The 24821-nt window shown below is 40.3% G+C and overlaps 1 protein-coding gene across 4 annotated transcripts in view; it reads left to right on the forward strand.

The window, feature by feature from the left end:
• Positions 1–24821, forward strand: part of LOC126419921 (zinc finger CCHC domain-containing protein 17-like) — a 63447-nt gene that overhangs the window by 37458 nt on the left and 1168 nt on the right. For all 4 annotated transcript variants that reach the window (XM_050087202.1, XM_050087205.1, XM_050087203.1 and 1 more), the window contains exons 2-6: positions 1661–1819; positions 10007–10089; positions 14152–14281; positions 14403–14534; positions 24627–24710. In XM_050087202.1, coding sequence (XP_049943159.1) covers positions 1661–1819; positions 10007–10089; positions 14152–14281; positions 14403–14534; positions 24627–24710 — 588 coding nt within the window. The remainder of the gene's footprint in view (positions 1–1660; positions 1820–10006; positions 10090–14151; positions 14282–14402; positions 14535–24626; positions 24711–24821) is intronic.

Here is a 24821-nt window from a genome sequence, read left to right on the forward strand (position 1 = left end):
TTGTGGTCAGGGTCCACATCTGCTCCTGGAAATGTCTTACAATTTAAAACTGGTTCCTAAATCTCTGTCTTACCATTATGTAATCTATCTGATGCCTTCTAGTATCTCCAGGATTCTTCCGTGTATACAACCTCCTTTTATGATTCTTGAACCAAGTGTTAGCTATGATTAAGTTATGCTCTGTGCAAAATTCTTCCAGGCGGCTTCCTCTTTCATTTCTTAGCCCCAACCCATATTCACTTACTACGTTTCCTTCTCTTCCTTTTCCTACTTTCGAATTCCAGTCACCCATTACTATTAAATTTTCATCTCCCTTCACTACCTGAATAATTTCTTTTATCTCATCATACATTTCATCAATTTCTTCATCATCTGCAGAGCTAGTTGGCATATAAACTTGTACTACCGTAACTTCCTGGCAGATTAAAACTGTGTGCCAGACCGAGACTCGAGCTTGGGACCTTTGCCTTTCGCGGGCAAGTGCTCTACCGTACTACTATAGTAGGCATGGGCTTTGTGTCTATCTTGGCTACAATAATGCGTTCACTAAGCTGTTTGTAGTAGCTTACCTGCACTCCTATTTTTTTATTCATTATTAAACCTACTCCTGCATTACCCCTATTTGATTTTGTATTTATAACTCTGTATTCCCCTGACCAAAAGTCTTGTTCCTCCTGCTACCGAACTTCACTAATTCCCACTATATGTAACTTCAAGCTATCCATTTCCCTTTTTTAAATTTTGTAACCTACCTGCCCGATTAAGGGATCTGACATTCCACGCTCCGATCCATAGAACGCCAGTTTTCTTTCTCCTGATAACAGCGTCCTCCTGAGTAGTCCCCACCCGGAGATCCAAATGGGGGACTATTTTACCTCGGGAATATTTTCCCCAAGAGGACACCATCATCATTTAACCATACAGTAAAGCTGCATGCCCTCAAGAAAAGTTACAGCTGTAGTTTCCCCTTGCTTGCAGCCGTTTGCAGTACCAGCACAGCAAGGCCGTTTTGGTTTAGTGTTACAAGGCTAGATCAGTCAATCATCCAGACTGTTGCCCCTGCAACTACTGAAAAGGCTGCTGCCCCTCTTCAGGAACCACACATTTGTCTGGCCTCTCAACCGATACCCCTCCGTTGTGGTTGCACCAACGGTACGGCCATCTGTATCGCTGAGACACGCAAGCCTCGCCACCAGCGGCAAGGTCCATGGTTCATGGAGGGGGAGGGGGGGGGGCCTGAAGATCATAATAGGTGTAATAAGTGTAGAGGAGGCACGTATCTTGCTGTAGGTGACAAATACCTGATGGTGATTAAGTGATATTTTTAATTATTCCATGGTACAAATATGGTAAGTTTTATATGCACAAGAGAGTATCTTATGCAAAATTGGTATAAAGACGTATGTAAATTATACCCTACTGAAGTTTGGTCCCTCGTAAAAATGAATCAATAGGTCATGCTTAATACATTGGAAGTGAAACTTTTAACATAAGTCTTTGTTTGCTCACACTGAAACAACTTCAGTTCCAGTTAATTGTGCATGAGGTAGAAAGTTCTTAGAATGTAGAGTTTCCCTCATAGTTTGTTCAGAAAGATCAAACAATTTCTTGATTGTGGGACACATTAAATAACTAATAATACACTGTTTTCTCTTTGCAGGTGCGCTCAGTTCATAACTATGGAGCTTTTGTTACTATACCAGGGCGTCGTGACAATGGGCTAATACATCGTAGCCAAATTTCCAAAAGTGCAGTAGATGACGCAAATGATGTGTTACAGCGTGGAGAAAGAGTTTGGTGCAAAGTTATCGGTGTAACGGTGAGACATTAGAATTATTTCTAATTATTTCCGATTATATATATTTGAGCAACAATATATGCTCAAGTCTTAATAGTAACGTGGAGTCACTCACTAATTTAAAATAAAGAACATTATTTTATTTTTATGTATTTATTAATTTGTTTCAATAACATTATTAAAGTGCAACAGTATAAATAAACACATAGTGGCATTAGACACAGAAGCAGTGAGCCATATACAGTAGATAAGAGTAAGGGGATCTTCTTGTATAACCAAGACCTGGGTTGCTTCACCATGATCATGGGATCTGTAAATACTTCTGCATATGAATTTTGTAAATTGTGTTGACTTTCTGTCTGGCCCCTGAACCACTTTTTATAAGTTGTGCTCATTGGGCTGTAGACAAGGCTAAACCCAAAAACTATTTAGTCTGAAGGGCAGTGTGTCAATTGTTGACTAGTTTGCTACTTCTGGCTGACAGTATGCTACGTGTAATATTAGGGTAGAAATGCCTTGACTCAGATGTATTGTGTTGCTGTGGCTTCAAAACCAAAACATCGCTGAAGTGTGAGGTGTGGCAGACTTGAGATATTTCTCATGGAAAACTCTGCTTATAAAACAGATGGATTTGCTATTATTATTATCATTATCATTTGATCACTACCATCATTTAGAGACATGAACCTATCTTGACACTGCAAACCATATGAAGTGTGAGTTGATTTGAGGTATCAAACTGGCAGACAAAGATTTAAGATATTGATGTAGTAATCAACATATGATTTTTTTAAAAGTCTGTTTCATCTACAAATTATCCCTGTTATTGATATCTTGGGTTACAGATGCTGGAGTTCTTTGAATAATGACATTTGTGGGCATTACAAGTTCTCAGCTGAGTATCTTTGTGTTCAATTCCTAGGTCAATATTGTTTTGTTTGTTGAAGTAAAAAGCCCATAGTTATGAGAAAATGAATGACCTGTTCAGTGCAGTATATAACTTTCTCTTCTATGTGAATATGTTTTTGACAGAGTGAAAGTAACATGTGTCTGTCATGAACTGCTCAAGTTGTTCCCAAAAAAATGCAGCCTTATTTTTGTACCTGCATGTCAGATATTTCAGTTTTTTCATCGTGTCTCAGTGTGTTACCCAAACCATTCCAGGCAAATGCTAGAGGGATACCTACCAGCAGACAATGTCTGACACTTTCCCTTCTCCTTACTAGTTATTAAGATTTATGGGTATTCTCATTTTCACCAGGAATTTTATAGTTCAAAATGTTGTTATTCTGATTTTTCGTTCCTTGCAAGAAGTACTATTCAGTGATTGATAGCCTTACTGCAAGTTCACAGTAGTGTGCATCTTACATGATGGCCATAGAATACCTAAAAAAATACGGCATTAATTTCTTATGAGAGAAGTGTCAAATTTGGAGAATGCTGCTAGGAAGTTAATGATGTTGTTCTAGTTTGAGTGCAAAGTCGTCTCTAGGATGGCAGCCATTTCTTTTGCTTTCATACTATCGATAAACATCATAGGTTTGCCTTAAATAAAGGAAAATCTAGTTATTCACTAATGATTATATGTCTTTCAAAATGAAATCATTGCATACATCACACACTTGCAGATGAGTTCGGGGCCACAACATTGCTGTGATGCCTCTGTTATATTACTACATCTTCCCTTCTGCCTCTCTAAAAACCTGTGTCAGATGCTGAGATCTAGTAAATAGTGAGGCATTAGTATTATGCTTTACAGATCTGGTGCGAATGTTTTTCCTATGAAAAGTGTTGTATTGTGAATGTCATTGTCATGTAACAGAGGATTTTTTTTTTTTTTTTTTTTTTTTTTTTTTTTAACCCCTACTCTGGGTTTTTTAACCAATTTTTGATTTTGTAGTATACAATATTTCAGAGGTACATTTTGAATGCTTTTTGAAATAAATGTATTTTAGTTGTCTCTTTTATCTCCTTGGGCAAATTATTATCAAATCTTAATCCTTGATATAAATTGCTGTATTGAGTTCTTAATTTGTTTTTCTATGGTAAATGAACGGACTCTTGTTCAATAATCATGTATAGAACAGTACGTTATAGGAAAAAAACATTCAAAACTGTCATAGATAAATTTAGGAAGGAAGGTACACAAGAGTTAACCAGCAAAGATTGTTATTCACAACGTAGGACAGAAATGTAAAAATTTCAGAAAAAGGTATTTAGAGCATTTAAGAGCATTGCGAAGCAACAGCACTGATTTCACATTTGCAGATCGCACTCTGACCTCACTTCACATTGTTGAAGGGAACCACCACCCTAGTGTCATAGAAACAGACCTCCAGATCGTAAAACTCGGTAATCATCTGTATCGCTTATTAACAACAGAAGAAAATCACCACATACAAAAAGGTATACACAGGACAAAAAACTCATCAATGATTTATTTATTTATTTCATTCATCCAGGTGTCATCTTACAATGATTAAACAGTAAATGGATAGGTAAAAAATCTACTCACCAAGTGGCTGCAGGGGAACACACACACAAAAAGGTTTAACTTTTACAAGCTTTTGGAGCCAGTGGTTCCTTCTGGCAGAAGAGTTGAAGGGGAAGGAAGAGGGGTGAAGGAAAACGACTGGAGAAGTTTAGGAAAAGCAAAGTTCAGAAAATTCACTCAGACCCCAGGTCTGATAAGCCTCCCCTGACCTGGTTTCTGGATGACTTTTCTGAACTGTACCCCTTTGTTAACATCAAGTATAGATTTAAGTGTCAGGAAGTCATTTCTGAAAGTATTTGTATGGAGTGTAGCCATGTATGGAAGTGAAACATGGACGATAAATAGTTTGGACAAGAAGAGAATAGAAGCTTTCAAAATGTGGTGCTACAGAAGAATGCTGAAGATTAGATGGGTAGATCACATAACTAATGATGAAGTACTGAATAGAATTGGGGAGAAGAGGAGTTTGTGGCACAACTTGACAAAAAGAAAGGACCGGTTAGTAGGACATGTTCTGAGGCATCAAGGGATCACAAATTTAGCATTTGAGGGCAGTGTGGAGGTCAAAAATCGTAGAGGGAGACCAAGAGATGAATACATTAAGCAGATTCAGAAGGACGTAGGTTGCAGTAAGTACTGGGAGATGAAGAAGCTTGCACAGGACAGGGTAGCATGGAGAGCTGCATCAAACCAGTCTCAGGACTGAAGACCACAACAACAACAACAACAACAACAACAATCCCTTTCCCTAAACCTCTCCAGTCATTTTCCTTCACCCCTCTTCCTTCCCCTTCAACTCTTCTGCCAGGAGGAGGAGTCACTGCCCCGAAAGCTTGTAAAAGTTAAACCCTTTTGTGTGTGTGTGTGTTTATGTGTTTGTGTGTGTTCCTCTGCCACCACTTGGTGAGTAGATTTTTTTTTTATCTATCCATGTATATTATATTGCCAATAATTGATTACTTTCATTATGATTAAACAGTGCTCTGCAACAGAATATCATTCAGCACTCTTAAGTAACTATCAAACACACACAATGAAAAGACATTGGAACAGATTTGAACATTCGATAACAAAACAGTGAAATAAACCACTACCAACAGCATACACAAAATGTAAATGTGCAGTGAAAAGTATGTCTGAGTCATAGCAATGCAGTAACAGGCACATTTCACCAATGAGCATGAGAAAACATAGGTAGACACTGTTAAAAATCCACAACATAGTCTATAAATACAAAATAGTTTCCTATAAATAATAAATAGTTTTCCAACCTCACAAAATTTTACTGGGGTCCACAACAGGTTATTTTAAACATAACAACAACAAAATCATACTTAGCAGGCAAATAAAAACCAAGTACAACTCAAGACAGGTCAAATGCAGCAACGGTAAGCATAAAAGAGGGGCATATGCCACTATTTTACCAGAATGCAAAGAATTTTTTCTCCATGCCTTATATTGTCTGTAAAGGCTTTGTTCTTAAGAATAAAACCGGCCTTAAATACTCTCCTGAGGAACACCTAGGTTAGTATATTTTAGATTTGAAAAATGCTTCACTAAATGTTTATCATCACTTGAAGGGTGGCTATCTCTACCTTTTGTGGCTTATTTTCCAGGTATCACTGGAACCATTCATTAACTGTTCTTCTTTATCTATGTTTTTAGTTTGGTATTATTTTATGGCCAGCAGTCGCAAAAGCCTTGGACAGGTCTATAAGTATACCTGTAACAGTCACCTCTGGAATGACTGCAACTTAGCAGCAGTACTTTTTCTTTCTACCATTAGTGACGTGTTTAGTTTCCCTCAACATTTAAGTCTCCTGCACATTTCGTACTTCTGCTTGATACTTTTCTTCAGTCAAGCCTTGCAGCTGGAACCTCTTTCTGGTACTTACAACAAAACTGTCAGATTGTTTCCCCTCATCTTCCCCTAAACCCCATCCTGACATAGTACAAGGCCCCATTTCTCAGCCACCCATTGCTAGACTTCATTCTCAGTAACTCCTTCCCTGCTCCTTCCATCTGTGACTGAATGGCAACAAATCACCTTTCATGCTCTTTGATCAAGCTATTCCTGCTGCATATCTTGCAGCTTTAAGATAGGGCATTTGTAATTTCCCCCATGTTCTCCATACTACAGTCACCCTCACAATGAATCTCGCAGTTTCCACTCATGGTCAAAATAAATAATTACACAAAAAAACTGGAGTGCTAAAATAGATGAATGCTTGTGAAATGTGTTATGTTTATTCAACTGTGAGTGCATGCCAACTTCTGAGAATGTTAGTTCATTATGAATGCAAGTTCAGTGACATCAGCTGTACATATGTAAACAAAATGCTAATGAAATAATTTGAATAAGAACACTTGTACAAAGTTTTTATATTTCTCTCTTTCCTTCAGAATTTGTTTACTAGTTGTAAGAGGGAATATATGTTGTCTCAAATGCCCCATAATTTATTACATCAGTCAGTGAGCAGTAATATAGTAACCTATATTGAAAGTAAATTTCTTTAGTACATCTCAACAACATTTTAATCTTTTTGGAACATAAACAAAAGTGCTACTTGATAACTAAAGAAATTCTCATTGTGAGGACAATAGGGTGTCCCTTATTTTGCTCTCCATTTTTTCTTTCTTTTTCCTCTAAAAATTTTATGCTCATCCATTAAATGTTTTTTACTTCATTAGATATACTCTGGAAAAAAAATGTCGTCTCAATACAATGACGTTGACCCATGCTGACTAGAGCAAAAAATTTTAATATTGGGAATTTTCAGTTTTATAGCTTTTAGTCAGTGTCAAAGTTATAGATGACTGTCTAAAATCAAAAATATATTTTTGCTTTTTAGGGAGTGTTTAATACTCTTGGGACTAGATGTGTTTAGTATTCCTGAGAATATTTTCTTTCCAGAGTTTCTCCCCTGCAATCAGGATACAGTCTTCGATGTTCTTGAACACTACACAATACAAATTCCTTTTGCTTCTTGTCTACAGTTAATAGTCTGTGAAAACCTTGCATTAATTTAATACACCTTAGACATTAGCAGTTTTTAAATCCTTAACTATCCTCTTAGCATCTGAATATGAAGTGCTGCTCATCTATGTTGAAGAGAATTCTTGAATAGAACTAGTGTCCATAATCTTCAGGCAAGAGAACAGGCCACAGCTGTTGTGCGACATGAAGTCTGCTAATGTGTTCTCTGAAAACGAGATGAGAGTGAATTGGAAGATGTAAATTAATGAATTAAATATATGGCAATCAGAATAATATTAAACTTACCACATAATGGTCCATCCAATTCTCCACAAAAAGAAATATATCTCACTTCCATTTCTATATTATCTCTGTCCAAATTTGCTACCATTTCAGTTTTTGTTTGTCCGTTTACGTCATCATCAAAGAGCAATAAGAAAGACAAGTGTTCTGATAAATACCACAAATGATGACTAAATTTCCTTACAGCTGCTTTTAAAATTCTGGAATATTATCTTTTCATATGATATAAGATATTTTAAGAGATCCAGATGAGGAGCTTTCACACCTCCACTGCACTAACGCCATGGATTGACATAAACATTTACAATGAAAAGAGAGGCATCTGAGTCCATTTTTATTTTCAGTGGAGAGGTCAAGTTGTGATCTTAGCAGAAACATTTTAAATAATAAATTGGTCTTGCCACATATCTTGTTCGATGCGTTGCTCCAGGAGCATACATTTTCATATTTTTGTTGTTGTTGGTTTCTTTTCCCTCCAAAGTCTCCTCCCAAAAATACTACACAGACCTCTATGAGTTCGCAATCAGCTGTTACTGTTAGTTTCTCTAATTCAATTTATTAAAAGTCTAACATCACCTTAATTTCTGATTCATTAAAAAAAAAAATCGACAATCTTTTTGTCGGTGTGAAAATTACTGACACTGATGATGACTTTCCCGTTTTTTCTCAAATGTGTTAACTGATATGTCATGACTGCTTATTGCATCATGTACTTCATATTCAAATACAAGTTCATGTATGTGATGATGGAATGGGAAATACATGAACACACTGTCCATTTTGTGTATGCACCATTAACACAGCCAGTATTTGAGGTAGCTGTGTCACTGCAGAGAACTTGTACACTATCTTCAATACCCCAATATATTAATGCATTCCAAATAGCATTTTTACCAGAACCATTCTGTACTTCTGTAACACAGTGAACTGTTCACTGTCCCCAAAGGTAACAATACTGTAAGTTAAAAGGAAGGTCAGCGTTCGCCGTAATATTGATGGTTTATTGATAGCAAAATCGATTTTCAATCACATAGTGATCATCTTCTGTGCTGTGGTGTAAAAATTAAACTCATAGGCACTGGTATCAAGTTATTATCAGTAACCACAGCACTGAAGATGATCACTATGTGATTGAAAATCGATTTTGCTATCAATAAATCATCAATATTACGGCCAACGCTGACCTTCCTTTAATTTGACATATATGGTCGTTGTGCACAGAGCACTCCATGTAGTCGCCAATCAATGACTGTAAGTACTTTCCTTTTGAGTTTTGCTGGCAACAAACTCACCATCACCAATGTCAATTTCATATAAATTTGAAAATGCCTTATCTGAGTCTTCTAACAATGGAAAATCCAGGACGGAATGTAACAATATCATGAAAAGAATACATGCTACTAACATATAGTAGAGATGCTGAGTCACAGATAGGCACAACAAAAAGACTGAGCTTTTGGCCAACAAGGCCTTCAATGGAAATAACGCAAGTGTGTGTTTTGTGTTGTTTTGTCTATTTCCAATGAGGGCTTTGTTCGCCAAAAGCTCACTTTCTGACAGTCTCTCTCTCTCTCTCTCTCTCTCTCTCTCTCTCTCTCTCTCTCTCTCTCTCTCTCTCTCTCTCTCTCTGTTTTTTTCCCCAGCACAGCATCTCCATTATTTGATTTTTCAGACGATGATGATGATGATGATGATGAAGAAGATAAAAGGCAGAAAATGTAGTTTTTTGTTTCTTCTGCCTTGTCTTGTCTTCCAGTTTTTTCTGCCGTGGTCTTTCGATCCATTCCTGGACAATAGCCTTTCCACCCTGGCTCCCTGTGTTGAAAGAAGAACATCGTATTGTCTTCCAACCTGATTTTGTGTGTGTGTGTGGGGGGGGGGGGGGGGGGGGGGGGGGGGGGCGTGCTTGTGGGAAATCTTGCTTCCTACCAAAATATAATGCACTTGCAAACCACAAGATTAGCATTCTCAGTAATTGTTAATTGTTCATCCCATATGTTATAAAATAAAACTTCCAGCACTTGTGTGCTTGATAGTAATTTATTTCCAGTTATTTGGTCTTTTATATCTCCTATTAAAAAACACACATTCCTTGGCATCGCGTAATTGATGTGACATCCTAGATAGTGACTGGAAAATATGTGTGATATGATTGGTAGCAAATAAACCATTGACCGATAAGCTGAGGTGACTTCAGTGCAATATCTGTGAACAGTGTGAAAGGTCATGTTCCTCATGGGAGTTCGTGCTAGAGTTGGCATGGGTTACAATCCTCTGATCGCAATAAAATTTTCTACAGACTTGTTTTAGAGTCATTCAAAGAATGTTGGAGGGACAGTGCTCAAAAATATTGAAATCCAAAAATAAGGGACACCCAAATGGATAGCCGTAATTTAATTGTTGCTTCTAATTTATATCTATTTTGCTCATATAGGATGAAAAGAAAATTTCCTTGTCAATGAAAGTGGTGGATCAGGGTACTGGAAAGGATTTAGACCCAAATGGAGTTCAGATTCAGTAAGTATGGATATAGCATAATGTTAATAAATCACAGATCAATAGATTATTGAAGCATTTTGAATTTTTATGGTCTGAAGACAGTAATACCTCTGTGTGTAATTGCAGATATTTGTTTCATGAGTTCAAAAATACAGCTACACTTTGTGATCAAAAGTATAAGGGACGCCCCCCCAAAAACATGTGTTTTTCATATTAGGTGCATTGTACTGCCACCTCCATTTCAGTGACCTCAGTACTCATTATACATCGTGAGAGAGCAGGATGGGGCACTCCGCAGAACTCATGGACTTCGAACGTGGTCAGGTGATTGGGTGTCACTTGTGTCATACGTCTGTATGCGAGATTTCCACATGCCCAAACATCCCTAGGTCCACTGTTTCTGATGTGATAGTAAAATGGAAACGTGAAGGGACACATACAGCACAAAAGTGTACAGGCCGACCTTGTCTGTTGACTGACAGAAACCGCCGACAGTTGAAGAGGGTCATAATCTGTAATAGGCAGACATATATGTAGACCATCACACAGGAATTCCAAATTGCATTAGGATCCACTGTAAGTACTATGACACTTAGATGGGAGGTGAGAACACTTGGATTTCACGGTCGATCGGCTGCTCATAAGCCACACATCACGTCGGTAAATGCCAAATGATGCCTCGCTTGATGTAAGGAGCATAAACATTGGACGATTGAACAGTGGAAAAACATTGTATGGAGTGATGAATCACGGTAAACGATGTAGCGATCCAATGGCAGGGTGTGGGTATGAAGAATGCCCAGTGAATGTCATCTGCCAGTGTGTGTAGTGCCAACAGTAAAATTCAGAGGGGCTTGCACTCCTTGTTGTTTTGCGTGGCACTATCACAGCACAGCGCTGCATTGATGTCTTAAGCACCTTCTTGCTTTTCACTGTTGAAGATCAATTTGGGGTGGCGATTGCATCTATCAACATGATTGAGCACCTGTTCATAATTCACGGCCTGTGGCGGAATTGTTACACGACAGTAACATCCCTGTAATGGACTGGCCTGCACAGAGTCCTGACTTGAATCCTATAGAACACCTTTGGGATGTTTTGGAATGCCAACTTCGTGCCACGCCTCACCGACTGACGTTGATACCTCTCCTCAGTGCAGCACTCCGTGAAGAATTGGCTGCCATTCCCCAAGGAACCTTCCAGCACCTGATTGAAGAGAGAGTGGAAGCTGTCGTCAAGGCTAAGGGTGGACCATCACCATATTGAATTCCAGCATTATTGATGGAGGGCACCACGAACTTGTAAGTCATTTTCAGACAGGTGTCCAGATACTTCTGATCACATGGTGTTTATATAGGGTGATTTTTTCCCACCGTGTACAAACTCTAGGGATTGATCGATGCGTGGATACGGAACAGAAAAGGTTTAATGAACTTATGTCTGTAAATGTATGGTTTCTATGCTAGAGGTCATTTATTCAATCATACTTTGTTACAGAGGCTGTGGGCTACTTACACTATACCATGCAGTCACAGTTACAATATGCATGGGGTCCTCCTAGAGGATGAACTGGTTCCTCATACATAATGCGCTAATGCCCTCTCCTGCTGTAGTAACTGGTGATGTGTCCAGTTCACTTTTTTGTTGACTCACCTTGTAGTGGCTGTGATACAGTGTTTTACACAATTGTTTTGTATTTGAATCAAGAGCTTGCCAACATTGTGTTTACTTATGGGAAGGTAATGGCAACAGGCGGCGGGCAGCAAGGTTGTATCAAGAGACCTACTCCCAGTGACAACCACCGCAGCATTCAATGTTTCCAACAGTGTTTCGTCATTTGTCTGAGTCAGGGTTGTTTCAGAAAGCAGGAAATCATGAAGAATATACCTGAAATGTTTGGACACCAGACTTGGAGGAAAATGTGACTATCACTGTGGAAGGTGACCGCCATGCCAGTACCAGGCAGTTGGCCGGCCGGTACAGGGTAAGCCAGATAACGAAGTGGAAGATTCTCCATGAAAATTGTTGCAATCCTTCTCACTTACAACATGCACAGGGCGCACTAGCAACAAAATTTCCATATTGGGAACAGTTTTGTCGCTGGTTTCTTCACCAGGCAACCGTGATTCTGGGATTTGTGTCATCCAATCATATTCACAGATGAGGCGACCTTTATGTGGAGTGGTATCTTCATCTTTCATAACAGTCGTTTGTGGTATAGTATCCAGAACCCCCATGGTATGGTGACAGCGAATCATCAGCATTGTTCCAGCCAGAATGTGTGGGCCAGGATAATTGGTGATTGTATTTTGGGACCAGTCTTCTTCCCACATTGCCTAACAGGCCGGAAACTGTCGGCGTTTCTTGTGGATGTTTTTGCCTCCACCACTGGAAGAAGTGCCTTTGGTGATTCGAAGGGCTGTGTGGCTGCTACATGGTAGTGCTCCAGTCCATTTCGCCATTAATGTTCGGACACATCTGTAATGTGTCTTCCCTGGTCAATGGATCAGCGAGGGGGTCCAGTTGCATGGCCTGCTCATTCACCAGATATCAATCCCTGCAATTTCTGGTTATTGGGTCATTTCAAAAGTATCATGTATGCAGAGCCCGTTCCAGATGTGGAGACACTGGAGCAGCATATTCATGCTGCCTTTGACACTGTTTGGATGCAGCATGGCCAATGTGAATGTGTGAGACAGAACATGCTACAGTGCGTACATGCATGCATTGAGGAACATGGAAGCCATTTTCAATACATACTATAACAGTAGCTGCATGGAACAATGTGTATTATACCGCAGTCTCTGTAACAATGTGTGATTCAATAAATGGTCTCTAGTGTGGAAACCATGCATTTCCGGACAAGTTCATTAGACCTTTTTTGTTCTGTATCCCCTCATTGATCAATCCCTAGTACATGATTCTGTATATTTCCATGTGGTAAGCAGCTTTTGCCATACTTCGTACCTTAATCACCTGTTGTAGTCTCTCTCCAATTGTTCTCTTTGAATGCTAATGCATTTGTGACTGGTGGTACAGATACCAGTTTTATTTTTTCCTCTCAATTACTACAGAGGAAAATCACATACAAAAACTTCACTTTTGTGAACGTATTTCTTAAAGTATACAGCCTCTTATGCAGCAGTCTGAATGTGAGTTTGGCTTACTGATTTTCCCTGCTGACACCCTACATCGTCCTGTACTTTATTAGTTTCTGACTGTACATGTTCCACACCAGCGTGTTTTCATTTGAATAATAATAATAATAATAATAATAACAACAACAACAATAACAATATGCACAATAGATAGTAATGGTTAGTGTTTTATATTTCAGTTTAGTCGCTAATGTTAACCTATCAGAGACAAGTTACTTGTAAAAACTGCCATATCATATATTAACAGTAAGTGGCTGGATTCTTAAGCAGCTGTCCACTGATATGACCATAAACTTGAAAACTTGAACAATCAGCTGCAGATTAAGCTGTTTAGCACATTTTCAACTACAATATCTGTTTCACAACTGTGTGACTCGGATCATCCCCTCTTCTTCCAGCTCTCCCCACAAATATTGACAATGTCCCTTAACTGTGCAAGCAGAGCTGTCCCACACAAATATTCTTTGCTCATATAATTCTCTTGGTCTTAAACTGTATTACTCCCCTCCCCCCCCCCCCCCCCCCCTCCCTCTCCCCCATCTATCTATTCACATTTCTTAGCCCTCTGTGTCTACCAGCCTTTTACTTTTGTAAATGAATAGGTTTGTGTATCCTCCTCTACTATGTTTTCTTAGCAGTTCCTCTTTACCATGTCTCTGCACTGGTTTGCGCCTGGGTTGCCTTTCTGTACCTCTACATTCCTTTTCTTTTCTATCATTATACCTTGTTTCCCGAGCCCTCACTCTTCTGATCCTTTCGCCTCATTCAGATTCAAATGAAGTACCTCAATGTGGCAAGTATTCATTCTAATGAGGCTGAAATACCAGAAAAATGTAATGTGTGTATGTGTGTGTGTTTAGAATAGAAACATATTTTCATGGCTGTTGCATTTTATAAAAGTTTAAACTTATTCTACTACCAGCCAAGACGAACTCAAAAGAAAGTCCTTCGACCCGTCTTCAAGGAGAAAAGTTATTGAACTTGAAGCAGTGTTAAAGACAACGTGTACAAAATGTGGTACTTATGGACATTTAGCAAAAGATTGCTTCAAGGTAAGAACTATTCATAGACTGCTCCAGCAATTTCTTGGCATTCTGCTGCTACAAACAAGCGCATAATTTCTCTCTTAATATTTATATAGTAAATTCTTTAAATATGCATTTAATTTTATAGAGTCCAGATGGGAAAACCTATGAGCTTTTGCCAGACGATGACAATGATGATGATGTGCCCGGTGTACTTGCTCAGCTAGCTGAAGAGGCACAGAAAACAAAGCATAGTAAGAAAGCAAAGAAAATTAAAAAGGTAACACACTATGAAATCTCTTCAACAATTAATAACACCTACAAGTTGTAGTGTAGAAAAAGCTTTTATTTATACAATAATGCTTGTTTAATTTCAATGAAAATGCCAATGCTCTTTCATAATGTCACGTCGAAACCACAGTCAATTCCAAATCAGAAGTCAGGGTCCTCAGTGAAGTACAACACTTACAAGTAACCTGGATGGAGAGTGCAGCTATTTATATAAACATCAAATATTATAGTGTGTTGATGTTTTTTCGCAAACATCAAATATTCCAGATATGGTAAATACTAAATAACAAATAATTGTTGACAGTTGGTTTTGAACTGGTGACCCGCATCACATTAGCCAACGATGCTAACCACTCCACCATAATGCATGCACCACAGTCATGGCAGTATATAATGGCTCTCGTAATTGTACTGTATGTAAAATGGTCTCCCCTGCAGCTACTATTCTCTAATATTCCTAAACACATGCATAACACAGTTTATAGTTCAAAATAAAAGTTACATTTATATTATTGTATGTTATAATCGGTTTAACTAAGGTTCTATGAAGAAACTTGATGCATCAGAATCAGCAATTACAATTCACCATCTACAAGCATATATTTTTCATTGAGGTCTTTAAAGAAAACAACACCCTTTTCACTTTGTTCGGCCAATTGAATCTCTCAAGTTTTTTCCCCCCTTTCAACAGCATCACTGTTGGCGTACAGGTTCCCCAACCACTTGGTTATGGTGAATTTACCATTATTTGCCCAGAAACCAACTGATCTATCTCCTGTATGAAATACCACCACCAGTCTCCAAAGTCCAGCAGCGATCTTGGACGGTACAAATGTATCAGCATTTTGTTGCATCATCGTATTTGACTGGAAGGTCTCGTGGTCTAAGGTTTTATCTTGGTTGGCTATTATGTGTATGCCATGCTTGATGGATGTTCTTCTGATATTGAACCCAGCAGCAAAAGAGGTGTGATGTAGAGATGCACAGATATGGGGCAGGGGGTGTATATTTTAAGTTGTGGAGGCCATTATGTGATCTTTGGAGGGGCCTAGGGTTTTAAAGATTTCCTGCACATAGTATTGATGGAATGAATGGGGTCATGAAGAAAAGTTTTTTGCATTTGTGTGTTGATGCAGGCCCTTTGCCTCATATTGCCTATGATCACGTGACACTGTAGTGGAACTTTTGTCTGCTGGGATGGTAATTGTAGTGGTCTGACTTCAGATCACAGATGGCACAGGATTTAGCTGGAATAGGATTTGAGGTTTCAAAGAAGTTTGTAGGAAAGTTTGCAGGACAGTGTTGCAAATGTAGATCTCCTGACATGCCTGGAGATTATAGTGTTAAGAGGACAGGAGGAGCATTATTTTGGAATTGGAAATGTTCTGGCATGCTTTAATTCTCACTCTGATGTTTGTGGATCAGTGGTCAGGTAGTGGTTCCAGTTAAGTGTCCAAGTGACTGTGAAGATATCTTCAACTAGGACAGTGATGTAAAATTTAGCTATGGAAACGAAGGTTAGGCCTTTCAATGGAACATGTGTGTCAAGAGCTGAGAGGAAGTTGGATGAAGGGTTTGGGTTCGAATTGTTGTTTTTGTACATAATTATAACTTTGATATGGTGAGAAAGCTGGAGGTACACCAAGCCGGTTCTGATTGCTATGGTGGTCCGGAGTGTGAAAGAAAGCACTGTTGATTCATCATCATCATCTTGGACAGTTTCCAGCCACTGGCTGGGTCTGTCGGGAACACAAGCCTCTCCATCGTGTTCTGTCTTTCCACCATTCCCCCTCTTCCACCTTTGTCCAGTTCTCTCCTCTTCTCGTCACACATTCCTTCACCCATCTATCTCTTGGTCTACCTCTGGGCCTCTTCCCCTCCAGTTGCAGATCAAACATCCTCTTTGGAATTCTTCCCTCATCCATTCTCTTCATGTGTCCATACCACTGCAGTCTTGATTTTTCTATCCTGTACTGTACTGGTTCCTCCTTTAGTCTTTCCCTCACATACACATTTCGCAATCTGTCTCGTCTTGTTACACTCAACCTGCTCCTCTGGAACTTCATTTCACTAGCCTGTATTCTACTTTTGTCGCTTTTGTGCATTACCCATGTCTCACTTCCGTATGCCAATATGGGGACAAAGTAGGTTCGGTATATAATTCCCTTGGATTTCTGTGGCACCTCCTTGCTCCAAATAAGCCCCCTAATGCGTTTGTAGAACTGCCCTGCTTTTCTGCACCTTTCATTTATTTCCATTGCGTTTCCCCCCTTACTTTCAATCATGCTTCCCAGGTACTTGAAGTCCTCTACCACTTGTAGTTTTTCCCCTCCACAAGTTATATCCACATTTGGCCTATTCTTCTTCCTTGTTGTGACAATTATTTCACTTTTATTTGCAGAGAAATGCATTCCATATTGTGCTGCCATTGCCTCCCATACATCTAACTGCTCTTGCACCTCCTTCTCGCAATTTCCCCATAACATCAGGTCATCGGCAAAAAGCACTGCTTTCATTTTATGATCTCCAATTGCATCTGATACTTGCTGTAGGATTTCATCCATAACAATAATAAACAATAAAGGCGAAAGTGCACTTCCCTGTTGCAGCCCATTTTCCAGCTTGAACCATGCAGTACGTTCCCTCCCCACTTTCACACAACTCTCACTTCCCTCATACATTTTTCTGACTTTTCGTGTTATCTCTTCATCTATCCCTTTTGCGTTCAGCACATCCCAGAGCTTGTCCCTACAGATACTGTCATACGCCTTCTCAATATCTAAAAAGGCCATGATTAAGTCCTTCCCGTACTCATAGTGCCTTTCCTGCAGTTGCCTTACCGCAAATATGAGGTCCGTTGTTGATCTTCCCGGTCTGAAACCATACTGCTCCTCTTGCAGTCTACTTTCAATACTGCTTCTTATTCTCTTCTCCAGGATCTTTTCATAGATTTTTCCACAGTGGCATAGCAGGGTGATTCCTCTGTAGTTCTCACATCTCCTTTTATCCCCTTTCTTGAAGATCGGGACTATAATTCCTTTCTTCCAATCCTCAGGAATTCTGTTCTCCTTCCACACCACCCTCAGCACTCTGTATAGCCACTGAGTTCCTACTTCTCCTGCTGCTCATATCATATCCACTGCTACTTCGTCCCAACCTGGTGCCTTGCCCCCTTTCATCCTCTTTATGGCTTCTTCCACTTCATTCCAAGTTAGATCATCAGTTTCCCCACTATTATAATCGTCTGCTGCCTTAGGCTCTCCAACGCTGTTAGTTACCCGCTTGGCGGCATTCAACAGATCTTCAAAGTACTCCTTCCAAATCTTTTTGAGCTCATGCATTTCCTCCACAACTCTTCCATTATTATCCATGATCCTCAGGCACTCGCTTCTGTCGTTCCTCTTATTTCTTACCATGGTGTAAAGTACTTTTTTGTTCCCTTCACTGTCCTCTTCTAACATTCTTGTCCATTTTCCCATCCACTTCTTCTTCTCTGCCCTTACTATGGTCTGTGCCGCTTTCTTGCTTTCCTTATATTTTACCCTAGCTTCCTCTGTTCGGGCCTGGAACCATTCTCTGAAGGCTTTGTTCTTTCGAAGTACTGCCTCTTTACATATGTTGTTCCACCATGGGGTTTCCTTACTTCTCCTCTTTGTGCTAGTTCTTCCGCACACAGTCTCAACTGCCTCAACTAGAGCCCTCTTAAAATCTCCCCATTCTTCTTCCACTGTTCTCTGATCTTCCTTTGGCAGCTTCTTCCTGATCAGTGTCTGGTACTGGGTCCTCCGTTCATCCTCTTTCAGCATCCATGTCTTCAACCTTTTCTCCTGTATATCTGTTGCCCTCCATCTTTTTTCTCTCTCAGGGTGGCTGCCAACAGCCGATGGTCACAGTCTAAGGCCTCAGATGGAATGACCTTAACATCTGTGAGGCTGCTCATCATCTGCCTCTCCACTAGTACATGGTCTACTACTGAAGTTTGGGACCAGTCTCCACTGTACCAAGTTATTTTGTGGCTACTTCTCTTCTTGTACCAGGAATTTGCGATCGCCAGCCCATTCCTCTTGCAGAATTCCAGCAACAATTTTCCTTCTCTATTTCGGTTCCCCCAGCCCCCTGGTCCCATTATCTCCTCGAATCCTTTCCTGTCTGTGCCAACATGTGCATTGAGGTCCCCTATTATAATCTGATTACCTCCATTTAGCTGCTTTTGCATGTCATCTTCAAATTCCTCCTTTTCCTTTTTTGTACACCCCACCTGTGGGGCATATGCTTGGATGATTTCAATGCTTTTTCCTTTCACTTGTACTCTGGCTTTTATCATTCGATCATTGATACCTTCCACCTCCTCCTGCAGACCCTCTCTGACCACTATTGCCACTCCATTTCTTCCCCTCTCATTCCCTATCCAGTACAGTTTACATCCTTTACTTAGTGGTTTTTCACCAACTCCTCTCCACCTAGTCTCAGCAAGTCCCAAGATGTCCAATTTCCTCCTTTCCATCATTTCTACAATTTCTTCTAACTTCCCAGTTAGAGTCCTTACGTTTAAGGTGCCCAGTCGTAAACCATCTCGTAATCCTGTTCCATTGCTTGGTCGGTTTCCTTTAAATCCGTTCCGTGATCCGAGGCATGTTCCCTTTTTAAAAGCAGTTGATTTATCCACTACTGGCTTGCTAGGCCTATCGCAGCTTCACCAGAGCCCCGTTAGCCGTCACGTTTCAGGGTTCCCATAGGGCCTTCCCAGCTCCCATAAGTCCAACCCCTCATCCAAGTCGTGGGAGATGGGCAACGGCACAAAGTAGGGGACTGCCTATAGGGGCGATGTACAGCGGGGACTTCGTGTGCCCCAGGACCACTGTTGATTGCTGTTTGTAATTGTTATAGCAGTCATACACCCACTATACGACCAACATGGTATATGCTGCTTCGTGGAGAATTATTCTGTAAATGCCAACACACCAAGTGCTTAATTATTTTCTCTTCTTGTTAGTGAGATATAACTAAAATGGAGTGGAATTGAGCTTTTTCTAGGTAATTTTGCCATGCTATATTAAAACTATGTTGTAGTTCATTGCCATTGTATTATAGCACTTTGCATTGGGGTCATTAATTTAAGTCTTCGTCAGTCTCGGTCTCACTCATGCTTTTTGCGCACAGTGTGTCCCTGAATATTGCATCTATATTCTCAAGAACATAAATGAGAACATCAAGACAGAAGTTTTAAGCCCTGCAGGTATTGGCGAAGAATTTGAGGGTATTGGCAAAGAATTTGAGGGAAGTCTGAGGTCCATCATCAAGTCCACTGCTATTCAATCTGGCCATGAACTTATGTCACAGAGAATCTACAGAAACCAACTCCATGTAAACTTTTATATGCTGATGACACAGTTCTAATAACAAAAACTCTACTAGAAATTCAATATTATCTTAATGTTTGGTGTACATTGCTAGAACATAGAGGATTTAGAGTAAGTAGGACCAACAGTGTATAAGTATTGCAACTTATCAAGAACAACCCCCAGTTTGAAACCACAACTTCATGAAGACAATGCCCTCATATCATTAACCGATCATTTCAAGTACCCTGAATCAGTAATAACATCCACAGCTACTGTTTATAAAGACATTGAAAACCTGGGTGGTTAAACTGGAGGTACTAATAGGATTTATCTGCAATGCGAAAATGCCTATTGTCACATGCATCTCCTATCCCATCAAAGCAGCCATGTGGTCTACAAATTAAGCTGCAACAACTTTGCTGCCTTCTAAGTGTGCATCACAGCTACTAAGCTGTCAGTCCGCATGAATGGCCACTGACAAATTGTCACTAAGAGGAAGTTATTGAAATCACCCATTTGCTGAACATACTGCTCAAGAAGAAGTTATTCACTTCAGCGATTGCTTCACAGCCTAACATTTGCAAGCAATGCTGTCACTTTCTCAGTAATAGCCGCAGGCCGTGCCACACATTTCAGGTTATTGAAATCTGCAGTCATACTATAAAGTCAGCAGCACTGGGATCCAGACCTCAGTCATGTTTGTAATAGCCGCAGGCCGTGCCACACATTTCAGGTTATTGAAATCTGCAGTCATACTATAAAGTCAGCAGCACTGGGATCCAGACCTCAGTCATGTTTGGCTGCACTTACTTTCACTCCTTGTTTGCAGCGTTGCTTGGCTTCACGTATTGCTGTGTTGATGTTTTCGATTTGGTTTAAACCTGGCCTTGTCATTCTGTCATCTTGTCTTGTTGTCCTTAGTGGTTTTCTGGAACTCACTGTTTGATGGCCTAGGCTGCTTGGCCAGTGCCTTCTAGTCCTGTCATATTCTGGTTACTATAGTAACTCGCTGTCTTCCACTTCTGCCACTCCAGCACTACAAAGTCATATCTGCCAATGCACCTACAGCCTTTTTCCTTTCTCTGCTTTTCTCCACTCCCTTTTCTTTCCCCTTCTCTCAGCACAAGGAGTTGACTCTGCATGTAAAAGCCCTGTCCTATCCCCCGCCCCCACGTCCATGACAATCTCACAGACAGCACATCATCGTCATCCACCGTTACAACACTGTCTCTCCCCCCAACCCTACCCCATTCCTCCTCCTTGCCCTCACAACACAACCCCCCTTGCTACTCTTGTCAGATGCAGTCGCAGTATGCAGTCTGGCCACTCTAACCAGTATCAGTGGCCAAATGTGTATGAGATGAGCTTGTGTGTATGGTTTCTATTTCTAAAGGAGGACTTTTTTGCCCAGAACCTCAAATCTGGATAAACATCAACTCTATAATGGAATGACAAGAATGAAAATTTGTGCCGGAACTGGGCTCAAACTCGGATTTCCTGCTCGCAATAAGCAGGATATCCGGGTTTGAGTACCGGTTCGCACAAATTTTCATTGTCATCACTCCATCATACAGCTGGTGGTTGTCGATATTCACAACTGCAAATAAATTTTATGTATTTTCAGTGTGGTGAGCCATGGCGCTAATCAGATGAACAGAACCTCCAGGTTACCGAGGCAAGGATGCTCAGCTGGCCTGGAGAAATGATCCTAAAAGACAGATTCATTTAAGGAAACAAACATAGTGGAAAAACTTCAAGAAAATCCCCTACACTAGTACAGGAATGTCATGTGCTGTAAACCTAACAATATGACAAGGACAATACTTTACATAAAATAAGTAAGAAGAAGCATTGGATAAACACTGAATTCATGGATTAGGACCCACTCTACTGTGGAAACCATGGGACTGAACCTTGAAATGACACAAATATGTTCAGAATGGCATAATGTGGCTAGAAGGGATGACCCCAAGAGACATGGGAAATAAAGCACAGAAGTAGAAAAAAAATTCTTTTATTTTCACTTCTCTTTCATATGCACTTTTAACAAAACTCTGTAGTACCCCACTCCTATTTCCTGTTTTCTAAGTTCAAACATTACAAGCTTTCTTAGTTCCTAGTTCATCACTTGTATTCTTATTTCTTTTTTCATTGTAAACTTTATGCTCTGTATGTTGTTATGAGCATATAGAAAATATCATACTATGTAACTTTCTTTTTTGTTGACACATATTACCTCCATAACCATGTATATACTGCATTATACCAATTTCTGCTATCTTGAAAATGCAGTCTTCCTTCCTTCTGTGATTCAAACAGTATCTGACAATAATATGAAAAGGATAGATTGCTACTCACCTTATAGTGGAGATGTTGAGTTGTAGACAGGCACAACAAAAAGACTGCTAAGCAAGTAAGCTTTCAGCCAAACAGCCTTCTTATAAAGTACACACACACACACACACACACACACACACACACACACACACAAACACACACACACACACACACAAAAAACCACTGTCTCTAGCTACCGAAGCCGGACAGCAAGCAGCTATCTGTGGTGGGAGAAGCAATCTGGGTGGCAGAGGTATGGAGAGGGAGGGATAGCACAATAATGGTGGGGGACAGTGAAGTGCTGCTTGTGGGAACATACAGGGATGTGGTGGGGACACGGTAGGGCAACTAGGTACAAGTGGGAGGTTACATGGGGGACAGGTGGGGAGGGGAGTGGAAAAGAAGAGAAATAAAAAGACTGTGGATGTGTTGGTGGAATAGAGAGAGGGCTGTTAAGCCCTGGAATGGGAGCAGGTTCGGGGACAGGTGGCTGAAGGACGGTAACAAAGGTCGAGGCCAGCGGGGTTACAAGAACGTAGGATATACTGCAGGGAGATTTCCCACCTGCACAATTCAGAAAAGCTAGTGTTAGTAGGAAGGATCCATATGGTGCAGGCCGTAAAGCAGTCACTGAAGTGAAGAATGTTGTGTTGCACAGCGTGCTCAGCAAGTGGCTGGTTCTGTTGCCTTTGGCCACAGTTTTTCAGTGGCTATTCATATGGACACACAGCTTGTCGGTTGTCATGTCGATGTAGAATGCAGCATAGTGGTTGCAGCTTAACTTGTAGATCCCATGATAGCTTTCAGAAGTAGCCCTGGTTTCGATGAGATAGGTGATGCTTGTGATTGGACTGGAATTGGTGGTGGTGGTGGTGGTGGTGGTGGGAGGATGTATGGGACAGGTCTTGCATCTAGGTCCAATGATGATGTTTGGTTTGTGGGGCGGTCATCAGTTCCTGTAGACACAGTCCAGTATGATGATGGAAGAATGAGGACAACACGAACACCCAGTCCCCAGGCAGAGAAAATCCTGAACCCAGCCGGGAATCGAACCTGGGACCCCGTGATCCAGAGGTAGCAACATTAGCCACTAGGCCACGAGCTGTGAATGCATCTAGGTCTGCTACAGGAATATGAGCAGTGAGGCAAGGGGTTTGGAATGGGGATAAGTAGGGATACTGTGTATGCTCAGTGGGTGGTGGAACACCACTGTGGGAAGTGTAGGAATGATAATACGGTAAGATTTCCTCATTTCAGGGCATGAAGAGAGGTAGTAGAGAATGTGATTCAGCTGCTCCAGTCCTGAGTGGTACTGTGTTATGAGGGGAATGCCCCTTTGTGGTCGGACCATGGGGCTTTGGGAGGTGGTGGGTGATTGGAGAGATAAAGAACAGGAGATCAGTTTCTGTACAAGTTTGGGAGGGTAATTTTGGTCTATGAAGGCCTCAGTGAGATCCTTGACACATTTGGAGAGGGACTGCTACTCATTACAGATGCTATGGCTATGAATAGCTAGGTTATATGGAAGGAACTTCATGATATGGGATCGGTGGCAATGTCCTATTGCTTGGTGGTCAGTAGGTTTGATATGGACAGAGATACTGATGTAGCTATCTTTGAGGTGGAGGTCAACATAAAAGAAGCTGGCTTTTGGGTTGGGGAGGACCAGACGGGAGAGAAGGTGTTGAGGTTCTGGAGGAATGTGGATACAGTGTCCTCACACTCAACCCAGAGGTTTTGGATTCTGGGTGGTTGGGAAGGATTTCTCTAAATGGCCAATGAATAAATTGGCATAGAATGGTGCCAAGCAGGTGCTTTACTCTGTGTTTACAGTACTTGTATTTTTTGAGCCTAACTGCTTAATCAAACTTTTATTCAATAATAGTTTGTATTTTTTGTTAACTAGTGTGACAATTCTTCTGTGATATAGTAATACAACCTCTTTCATCACATCATTGGTTCCTCCTTAACAACTTGGATATGAATATTCCAATATGAGAACATTGATATTTAGAATTATGAATGGTACTGCATATTTTCATTTGTCATTCAGCACCCAATAACTGTTCACAGAAAGCACAACACACCATGCACTTCCAGATACCACTATATATGTTATATACTGAAATTCTGCCCTATGTAACCATTCCTGATGCAGACTTGCAACTGCACTTTGCTATACAATTTGCTCATGCTCATTCAGATATTAATCAAATCATCAGAATAACCTTTTCCATGTCTATATAGCGCTGCACTTCACAGTGAAGTGTTACAAATGTGGGCAGCTACAATGTTGCCTTTCTGTAGCCCATTGTTGTTGGTCAGTGATACAATTTTCTTACTGTTGCACTAGTATGTTACATTTTTAATATGATTTTTAACTTATTTTATATTTTTTGCAGCACAAGAAAAGTAAAAGTCACCACAAGAAATCGAAAAAGTCTAAAAAGAAACGAAAATATGCAAGTGATACATCTGACAGTGAGGTATAGTAGAACAGTAAATCTATCTATTGTTTGGTACTTTTCAACAGTAATTAAAAGAGCTTACATATTTGGTACTGAAAAATATCTGTCAGATTACCCAGGGTTATAACA

The sequence above is a fragment of the Schistocerca serialis genome, chromosome 9, assembly GCF_023864345.2.
Source record: "Schistocerca serialis cubense isolate TAMUIC-IGC-003099 chromosome 9, iqSchSeri2.2, whole genome shotgun sequence".
Taxonomy (NCBI): Eukaryota; Metazoa; Arthropoda; class Insecta; order Orthoptera; family Acrididae; genus Schistocerca; species Schistocerca serialis.